At 30.9% G+C, this 11,533-nt stretch overlaps 1 protein-coding gene across 1 annotated transcript in view; it reads right to left on the bottom strand.

Annotated features, from left to right (window-relative positions):
- Positions 1–265: 265 nt before the first annotated feature.
- NAALADL2 (N-acetylated alpha-linked acidic dipeptidase like 2) overlaps positions 266–11,533 on the bottom strand; it is a 799,198-nt gene continuing 787,930 nt past the window's right edge. Inside the window, exon 14 of the mRNA XM_006910847.1 lies at positions 266–464. Within this exon, the coding sequence (XP_006910909.1) occupies positions 266–464 (199 nt within the window). The remainder of the gene's footprint in view (positions 465–11,533) is intronic.

The following is an 11,533-nucleotide window of genomic DNA, read 5'->3' as shown; positions in this document are numbered from 1 at the left end:
TAATACAGCAGATTGTTTTAACAGATAAGTCTTAAGTATTATTTCAATAACTTGCTTTTATATAATCAGAAATGCAGATATAAGAAAAATATTAAATGTGCAAAATGCTCTGTTTATATGTCCATTAAAAATATAATGTAATAATAGCTTTAGATTTGTGTAAAAAGCCATTGGGGGGAAAAGTCTTCAATGTCAGAAAATCTGGTCAGATTAGAGCTTTCACTTGAGGAATTGTAAACAAACTTTTAAAATGCTGAGAGTTTTCTCAGTTCTTCCCAACCAAGACACTGTCGAACACATCAAGTCCTGCTTTGAAGTAAACCTGAGCTGAATTAATGCTGTGCAACACCTCTGACAGGGCTTCTTGAAGAGTCTCATTTGATGCAAGTGTCTTGCAGTGCTCCCAAGCTTCCAAGAGTATTGAAAACTGGCTTGTCTTCTTATCAAGGTGGTACAGGATGTTTCTAAAAAGAAATATAAAATGTATCAAACATTGTAATAAATATTTCCAGTGATGTTTGCAATAGATGAAGTTATAAAATTATATCATTTTCCAGCCTCCAATGAATTAATGGATATAGACATCAATTATCAAAAGTGATGAGATAGAGAATAAGACATTATGCGCCTTCTGATGGAAGGACACCATACTATCTATGAAATAAAGTGTTTTGTTAAAAAAATTAAATCTAAATCTTATGAAACTTCTAAATCTAATTGCTAATAAATACAAGGGACAGAGAATTATGTTAAATGATACTACAGTGTGTCATCAACAAATTACAGACTGGGAAATTCTATAACATAAACGATCCATTTGGTTCAACAAATAATTTACAATAAAAAAAAGGTGAAGAAAGAACCTCTAGACCATGGTTTCTGAACCTTGTACTATTGACATTAGGGGCTGGATAATTCTTTATTGTGGCAGCTGTCCCATGCATTGTAGGATGTTTAGCAGTATCCCTGGCTTCTATCCGCTAAGTACCAGTACCTCCTTTAGTTGTCTCAGTCAGTTCGGGCTACTATAACAAAATGTCACAGACTCAGTGGCTTAAATAACAATTGATTTCTTATAGTTCTGAATGTTAGAAGTTCGAGATTCAGGTGCCAGCATAGTCTTGACCACCAGAATTCTTGGTGAGAGTCCTCTTCTTGGTTATGGTCTCACATGGCCTTCCTTGGTGCATGAACACAAAGAAAGAGATCCCGTGTCTCCTCTTTTTATAAGGGCATTAGCCTCATCGTGAGAGCCCCACACACATGACCTCATCTAATTTAATTACCTCTCAAAGGCTTCATCTCTAAATACTATAACAGTGAGGTTAGGGTTTTAACATATGTATTTTGGGAGGACACAAACTTTTACTTGATTGCAGTTATAAAACCATAAATGTCACCAGATTGCCAAAATTGTTGCTTATAGGGAAAAACTGCCCCAATTGGAACTACTGCTTTAGACTAAAAGAAACATATCGACCAGTCACAAGTATGGGTTTTACTAGGTCTTTATTCAAACATACAGTTTAAAAAATGAGAAGTACAAAATTGAATACTAGTTGAAGGTTTGTTAATATTAAGGAATTTTGAATTTTAGATGTGAAGATATAAGTATGTCTTCAAAAAGTATCCTTATCTTCTAAAAATACATATAGTAATATTTGTACATGAAAGGTTATCATGTCTGGAATTTGCTTCAAACTATTTGGGAGGAAAAGGAAAACGGAGCTGTGGACAGTGTAGGTGGAATAAGACTGACCATTAACTAATAATTGTTGAATCTGACTAATGGAATTCATCATACTATTCTCTGTTCTTTTGAATATATTTGATATTTAGAATATTATCTTGTCATAAGTATGGAGTGTGTAAAAATATGGTGCCCTGAAATTTATCCAACTTTCTAAGAATAAAGATTTTGGCATTGGGCAAGTCTAACAAGGTTATTTTTATTCATTGATATATAAAAAAAAGTTCATTTTGGCAGAAAGACATGGATTATTTCTTCATTTGACCTACTGTCAATCCTAACTAGCTGAGGTAGCTGAGATTCCATGGCCTAATAAATAATAAATAAATGTAAATAATTTAAATACAGTTGTCTGTCATATTAGAAATGTAAGATCCAGTGATAACAGATAAAGGATTTACCAGTGGGAAAGGTCAGAAAACAGTCCATAATAGAGAATATTTGAATTTCATCTTGAAAAATGATAGAGATCACTAGTTACAAAGGTTTTAGGAAACAAACAAACAAACAAACAAGAAAGTACAGATAGCATGCCATGTTGGAAGAATAGCATATGAGACTACAAGAATTTGTAAAACAATTTGGTGTTCTCAGTGGATCAACACCAGTGTTTCTGTATGACCAAGGTACAAGACAAGAATGGGTAGCTATAAGAGGAGACCTAGGAGAGCAAGTCATGGCCACATCATACAGAGCCTTTCATATCAAGCTAAGAATATTAGACTTTTTTTTATAGACAATAGGAAGCCAGTGAAAGATCTTAAACAAGAGAGCAAGATTTTTAGATTTCATTTTGGAATAATTGCTTTAGTTGTAATATAAAGCCTAGAGAATGACTTAATCCAGATGAAAGGTCAAAACGTTGTGTTACACAGTAGTAGTTAAGTTTGAGAAGATGAAGCAAGAGCCACAGTATAAGATTTCATTAATTTATACTTTCTCTAACATTAACCTCAGTTTTATATGGAGTTCTAGATCATCTTTTTTTCTATCTCATCAAGGCTCCTCTACCTTGGCCTCTCCTGAGCTTTCTACTTTGACCTCTGGTAGTGAATTGACACTGAAATCTATCTAATCATTTATGCCATGACCCTGTAAAGCATCTCCTTCCTTACATATCCAGCTGGTTTCTGATGAGATTCTCCATGTTTTCAGTATCCTTTCTTCTCTGTTGCGGCACCCTGATTCCTATATTTTCAAGAATATGATATGATATCTTTGCTTTATAAGGCAGGGTTGAGAAACATGTTACTTTTATTTTTATCAAGACTAACTGCGTTATAAATAGAGAAGGTTTTCAATCACGGTGATTTAATTTACTTAAATTTTATCAGACCTAGTTCAGTGATGAGAACTTAGTAGACCCTTGATAAAGTTGGTGTCAGTTACATAATTTCAGGTTATTTTGCATTTTAAGCAATAACTAATTTAAGAACAACAGATGTTGTGTCTTAAAAAAATTCAGCTGACAATGAATACATGGTGGGTGTCTGTGAGGCAGAAGATCCTTGAACTCAGAGGTTATTTTAGTTTATTTTTCCAAAACAGATCATTTTAAATGGGAGCTGTCAGTAATGATTCAATATCATTGATCTTTGTGCCTATGAGTAAATTTGGCATTGCATGAATTAAATACAGCAGTGTAAGAAAGATGTTCCCTAGATTCCAAACATTCTTGAATTCAGGTATAAGAAACATATATTCCCTTGGATATGGGAGAGGAAAAATATCCTTCAAATGAAGTGGCAAGTGGATCATAATCAATGCTCTGTGTCCATGAGCTGTACTCTGAGAAATATTTCAATCTACTTCCAAAAATAGAACACTCTTTAAAGTAGAGATTTTCCTTCTGCTATTCCCACAATATTCATAAAATTTAAGAGATTTTTAGAAACAATCGAAGCATGCTAACATAATCATATAAGCAATTCTATATCCAAGTACAATATATATGTGTACATATGTTTTATGTGTTAAAGTTGCTTTGATTATATCAAAATGACTTAAAATAGAATTAGCAAAATATCTAATAAAAGTTTTTCTAATTATTAGTTTTATTAGTTTTATATCATGAAGGGGGGGGGGTGGAGAGACCAAATAATATAGCAAAAGTTTGATACAGCATAGGATTTTCCCAAATGGAGACAAAGCTACCTCAGATAGTCTCATATATTCTCTTATATGATTACCTACACAAAAGTTACTTTTCTCATGTTAAAATAATCTTTCTTAGTTGCTACTGAAAAAAAAGAAGTGTGTTTTTAGCTTCACCATACTTATCAAATATGTTTAAATTCACAATGAACCATTTAAACAAATATATAATCATGAAAAATAGTTTATAATTAAGGCATTTTAAAGATAAAAAGTTTAAAATATATGTTTAATTATTTGATTTTTAAAAAAGTACTGCTTTATAGTCATAATGATTTACCAATAAGAATAACTAAATTAGTATAATAACTATATTTAATCATCTTTAATAACATTTATAATTTTGAATTCTCTCCCTCCACTTTATCTGTTTCATGTTTAATTAATTATAAATCATTTTGTGAAAAATATATTTCCAAAATTTATTTTAAGAATGCAATAGAAATTTTCAAAAGCTGTACTAAATATTTCCATTCATTGAGGGCATATTGTTCAGCATGCTGACAAACAAAAATATTATAAGCTTCGTTATCCAGATCTGCCCCTTAATTATTTGTACTAGTGAAATTAATGTATTATTCAGAGCATAATAATTTTCAGGCTGTTACAGTGACTTTTCTACATTTTCGAAACCCACTGGCATAAAATACATTGCTACCTAACATTCTATGGTTATTAAATGTTAAATGTTATTAATATTATTAATATTCTATTTAATGATAAGATGATATTAATAAAACATGCTCATAAAGGTTACAGTATTAATCCCTCAATGCCAATTCTTTGAAGCATGAGCACAGTCTCTAATATATGTATGTAAAATTTCAACCATAACTACTATAAAATATCTATAAGAGAGAAAATGTGGAAGAATAAAAGTACATACTAAAAAGAATGTTTAGGTTTAAAGCACACAAAATATGATTACTGTGTGTGTGTATGTGTGCGCATGAGTGCATGTTTAACTGCAAAGCAATACATATTTTTCTTAAAGACCAATGCAATAGAGTCTGTAGTGTGCCAACATTTGTTTTTTCTAACTACTAAGCAACACAGTAACATATTTTTTAAATGATTGTAAACAAACTATGTGAATAGAAATGGATCCTTTTTTGGATTTTCAAATTCTACAAGGAGCTAAACACATTTTCCATATGCTACATGATTCAAGTAGTAGGCTGTGGCAAGCTCTTATGTAAGATAAACACTCATATCTATTTCTATCCAAATGGGATACAAATCAGCAAAAAACTACAGATACTGAGATTCTAGTTGAAAATAAGCAACTAGGATTTTTCAACATAATTTAAGAGAAAAACTTCAGTTTGGATAGCTACTGATACAACTTGTTAGTTGATCTTTATTATAATAGAAGTTTTTCACCTTGATAGTGTTTTACCTTACAACAAATTGAGGATAACAAAAATATCTCCTTTAAATTTTCATGAGAAAGATAATTTCTCCTACTGATTTTCAGAAGTAGCTCATTTTTTCCTATTTCTCTTTTGTGTACAAAAAGCCATTTAGCTTTCTGCTTACATAAAATAAATTTCTGTTTGGAGCCCTTTTCCAAAAAATACCATCATATTATATTAACTTTAATGTTTGAATGGAAAAAGAACAGGCATTTTTTACATTTCATCGCATATATTTCCATATATTACCTAGTTCTGAGAACTTTTTTACGTTCTCAATCATTAACCCTAGGTATCCCAGAATCATTCCTGGGAAGCAAAACTACTATTGTACCATTAAAATATTTTAAAATATTTTAATATTTTAATAAGATCAATGTTTCCAATGGAAGTTTCTAAGCCAAAACTCTTTGTATTCCCATGTAATTTCACCAAAATTGAACCTCAGTTAAATGGAGGTAGGAATTCAACAATATGTATGTACTACGTCACAATATCAATATGTATGTACTATGTCACAGTATCTGTTTCTCAATTACTGACCCATCTTTTTCAAATTAGGGCAGACTGGGAGTGAACCACTAGGTAGTCAAACAGTACATGTCTGGCAGGAAAAAAGAAAGGTGGAAAGAAAGTGAGAAAATACACTCGAAGAGCTTCTATGTCAAGAGTCTGTCTTTTACAACCAAAAGGAATTGTACCCCTTAGTGAATTGCTCATGGTCTTACACATACCTGCTTTAGTCTAATTCAGAAAAGTTTCCATGCAGAAAGAATGGACTGTGTTATTAACTCGATAAATTATCATCCTATTTGCATACACATAACATGTATCTCAGTATGGCATGTTGAGACATCAGACTTAATTAAAATATTATTTAATTGAAATCATTTTAGCAGTTATCATGTTTAAAATAACATTAATTCCACCCTCATGCCTATCTTCCCTCATCTGTAACAATTTGAATATTATAAATGTAATCTACAGTCATCCTGACCCACACACAACACAAAGAGACTACTAAAAGGAAAGTGTAATACATTATTGATGATCCTAATGAAATTACAACACACATCACTCATTTTAATGGATCTGTTTCAATGACACATCACGGTGACCAGGAAAGAGCAGGGCCAAATTCAGAAACCTAATTAATAACTCCTGGCAGCATCAGTGAAGGAGATGAAGCATCTTTACTCAACTGACAAATCTTTTCCACTCAGCTAAAGCAAAGGAATACTGAAGAAAATGACTTTTGAAACAAAGGAATCTAAAGTCTTCATGAGTCATTTTCTTGTCTGTGAATTAGCAAATTCATGATGGAAATGATTACTGTCTTTCAAATGTTTCTTCTAATATTCATAAATCAGCACAGAATGCCATCCATTCTAAGCTTGAATTAACATTCATTATACCCCATGTTGAGAAATTCCTAAATGAAATCACACTAAATAATATTGTATCTTTCAAAACTGATTGGATATACATGCTGAATGCAGAGATAAAAGGCCAGCTCATTTTCTTACAATTGTTGCTAATTGTTTATAGGGATTATAGTAACTGTATTCCATAGTTCACAGTGGATTACTATATTTATATTAACATTAGAAAAGATTATTTGATACTATATCCATGAGAATTCATAAAATATATGGCTATACTATGTGTAGTACATTTTTCCAGCTAAATTTGAATTCGATCTATACTAGCCAAAGCAAAATCAGAATTAAGACCATTGTTGATATTGTCAAACCCACTGCAGGAAATTGAGGCAAAAAGACTTGTAGATTGCTATAGTTTTCTCCTTGCTATATGCAGGACAATTCAAAATATGACTTTGCAGCTCTTTTTATCAAGAGGTGAGATCTATTTCCTGCCTCTTGAATCTGGTTTGGCCTTAGTATTTGCTTTGACTAATAGAATTTGGCATATGTGATAAGCCTATGCCTCAAAAGTCTTAACATGTTTCCTCTCTTTTTCTAGAAACCTGACAAGTCACCATGTGAGCAATCCTACTAGGAAGAGAATGCAAAGAGCAGAAAGGAGCTAGCTATTCAGCCAAGGCCTTCCTATCCTCGCTAGCCCCAAACCAAGTCTTCAGGAGAAGCCTGAGTTGCAGACACAAACACAGTCCAGAGATATCTAGCCTGGAATAGACCCGAAGAATAACTAGCTGAGTCCAACCTACATGGCCACATTAAAGAATTATGAAAACAAACAAACAAACAAAAAATTCAGCTGTTTTAAGCCACTAAATTTTGAAATGATTTTCAATAGAACAACAATTGATATAATTCAGTAGTCATTTTCTTTTTGTGGGAAAGGAAGAACTTATATTGCTATAAGCATCAGTTCTCTATTAATATCATTGATAGAGTACAATGTATGTTATGGATTTGACAGTTCTTTAAATGACTGGATAAATTCAGAACATGGTTTTGGAAAATTGTGCCTAAGAGTCTTCATGAAGTATGCATTGCAAAGTTAGGATATTTATGATAATTATTAGAAGTTTTAAAATCTGTTTAGAGTGCTAGGTGAGATTTTTCCACTAAACAAAAAAATAAGTTAACCATCACAGCATCATATTGTTTTATTATTTTTTAAAATATGGATCATCTTGCTGAGTTACAGCCCAAGAAATGGACAAAATGATTCTGTCTGTTTCTATTATGATTACATATAAAATACAACAGAGAACAGTAGAAAGAGTAAACAACCGTATTCTACAAAGTTAATGTCTCAAGCATTCTCAGTCCATCTAACTACATTGTTTCTCAGGAGTTTATTGAGAAAGAGAATATCTCTTAAGATAATGTTTGATGGTTTATTTACAAAGAAAAATTATATTTCTGTACTCAAAACTTTCCATTAAATCATAAAAGGACACAGAAATTAGACAAAAATTAGACAAAAATTGTACCTTCCAGAATTTGGAGAAGATGTTGACCACTTTTTATTTACACTCATGTAATTGTTTTCTTGTTTTCATCACTGTTTTCTTTCATTTACCTCTAACTACATGTATGACCTAAATCTCAATATTTAGATAACCTTTTTTCTTTAGTATTTCAGATTCTGCTCATCAGTAGGTAGGATCTGTCACCCTCCAAGAACAACTTCATTTGAATACTCTATAAGCACTTGACAATTAACATAATTTCCTTTAATCTATACCCCAAATATTTGCATTTGCCCTTTCTCCATTATTCTGTTCTTATCTTCATTACCTTTAGTAAACAGCAGTGCTGAGGTCCAAAACCAAACAAAATAGGTAATTCAAATTTATTTTCCATTTATATTCTGATTCTACTAATGAAAAGGATGTAAGCTATTTATTTCAAAAAGTTCACTCTAAATGCAAAAGTTTATAATTTAGGCTGTTTCTATTTAAACAAAGGGAGTAATTGAGCCAGTATTGATCTTTTTGCTTTATTCTACTCCACAGCCCTTAGTAAACATCTAATATAAGTAATTCACTGTGTTAGGTGCTCAGAAATAGAAAAATTTACAGTCTATATTAAAAGCCAAGCACATAATGAATTAATTAAAATATTTTAATATACCATCTATGTAATACATTTAGAATATTTCATGGTATAAAATTATTTAATTTTATATTTTACAAAATTTTTCAATTTATTTTATGTATATATTAGACTATGCATATATTATCTTTTGTATATATTAGCAAATACTACTTTGTAATAAATATTTTTGTGTATTTTGTCTCAAACTATATTATATACTCTTTATGGGCAAATACCATCTATGTAATACATTTAGAATATTTCATGGTATAAAATTATTTAATTTTATATTTTACAAAATTTTTCAATTTATTTTATGTATATATTAGACTATGCATATATTATCTTTTGTATATATTAGAAAATACTACTTTGTAATAAATATTTTCGTGTATTTTGTCTAAAACTATATTATATACTCTTTATGGGCAAAAAGTACAAACTCTGTAAATATTCTATGTCATGTTTAGCATATGCCTTATGGTTTGTGGGTAAAGCTCCAGTGGTAGATCCTAATGGTAGCAGTTTAATTTGGTTCATCTGATTCCAATTGTCATAATATTGATTCAGATTGCACAGTTCTAATTAAGTAAGCAGAGGTAATTCTTTAACCAAATGGATTATTTCAACAATAGACATATGACCAAATCTTGAAAATAAAATTTAAAAGGAGACTTTCTGCAGGATTCTAAAAGCAGTGGTTTCTTGTTTTTCTAAGGCAACCACAAAAGTTAATCCTTTTTCTCCTTTTGAATAGTAGAGATTATGGATATAAAATCTGTAAATGCTATATCCATTTTTTTCCAACAAGAGAAAATTGGCATTTATCTAATACTATAGAAGGCAGAACAGAAATACAGAAAGAAACTTATTGTTTGGTCATATGATAGAGATGATTGAATAAAACCAATCTAAAATTTGTTCTTCCTTTTTACTTTTGATTTATGTGAGTCAAGCTACTTTACTCTTTAGTCCAACTTGAGAAGGGTTTTATATTACTTTCAATCAAATGTATTCAAGTATATAATACTTATTGATTATATAGTTATTAACAATAAGATATATTTTCTTTAACAACTACAGGTAATTTTTTTGACCAGCAGAATTTAGATAATACATTTAGTTGACATTTAAAAATGACTACTTTGATGTAAAAATTGCTTGATTTCTCTTGAATATCAAATGTATTATTTAAGATGATTTGAAAAATTCAAAATCAACAGAACATTATAATGTTTAATTTTTGCTAGAGGGAAAAATAAGTACAAAGTAGAGTGACCGACCTATTGAAGCTATGAACATTGATCATAAATATAAAAGTTTTAATAAAGTAATGTTTTAATGTAAAATTACACTAAAAAAAAACCCAGAAAGATTACCTTTCACATTTTACAGAATTGTTACAGATGTTAACTGACTAAAAATTCACTTTGGAAATATGACAAAAATACTGTTTTAAAGGAACCCTCTGGTGCTGTTCCTTAGCAGAGTAAATTATTTCACAGATTATTGGAGCATTACTATCTAATTGTTTTTGCTAATATAAGGAAATAAAATGTCGTGGTTTATACCTTCATGCAAATGGATACATAAAGAATTACTATGCAGATTAAAAAAACTAAAATCATTTGATTTTTGAAGTTCCATTAATTTTTTCAAAATATAAATACTGGACAGGCAAATTTCTGTTGATTATTTTGAAGTTGATTGTAAAACAAAGTGCAAAACTGGCATTTGACAAAATTCAATATTCATTTGTGATTAAAAAAAAAACTCTATGAAATGGGTATAGAGGGGGCATACCTCAACATAATAAAATCCACATAGGAAAAGCCCGCAGCTAATACACTTGATGGTGAAAAACTGAAAGCCTTTTCTCTAAAATCATGAGTAAGACAAGGTATTGACTCTTGCCACTTTTATTCAACATAAAAGTGGAAATCCTAGCCAGAACAATTAGATAAGAAGAAATAAAAGGCACGGAAAGAGGTAAAACTGGAAAGGAAGAAGTAAAACTGTCACTATGTGCAGATGACATGATATGATATATACAAAAGACTAAAGAGTTCATTAAAAAACTGTTAGAATAAAACAATTCAATGAAGTTGCAGGACAACAAAATCAACACATAAAAATCTATTGTGTTTCTTTACGTAATAATAAACTATCAGAAAGAGAAATTAAGAAAACAGTACCATGTATAATTGCATCGAAAACTGCAAAGCATTAATATAAGAAATTGTTGATAAATTACACACACACACACACACACACACACACACACATACTAAATACTTCTAAGGCATCTCTTGTGGATCTGAGTCCTTGTACAGGATCTTAGATCCTCAACAAAGAATTTATAGCAATGTACTCTGAAGACCATCAGGCTAGATCTGAGAGGCAGGGCTGTAGCATCTTCTGAAAATGTAGCACTGAGGGGACAGGCATCTCTGTTCTGAAACAGGTCAGTGCTGACTGGCTGGGATATAATCTGTATACTCAAAATCAAGGTGCTGTGAGTAAGAGGAAATCTACTGCCAAACCCCAAACAGATGTTTCTCCTATCAGAAAGATAAAAAAATTCTCCTGAACCACATATCCTCCCATTTCTTACAGAGAATTCATCTCCATTATAATCTTATGGGGCCACAGTTGCATATGTGGTTTGTCATTGACTGAAATGT

The sequence above is a fragment of the Pteropus alecto genome, unplaced genomic scaffold (assembly GCF_000325575.1).
Source record: "Pteropus alecto unplaced genomic scaffold, ASM32557v1 scaffold33, whole genome shotgun sequence".
Taxonomy (NCBI): Eukaryota; Metazoa; Chordata; class Mammalia; order Chiroptera; family Pteropodidae; genus Pteropus; species Pteropus alecto.
This window is presented reverse-complemented; position numbering and strand designations above follow the sequence as displayed.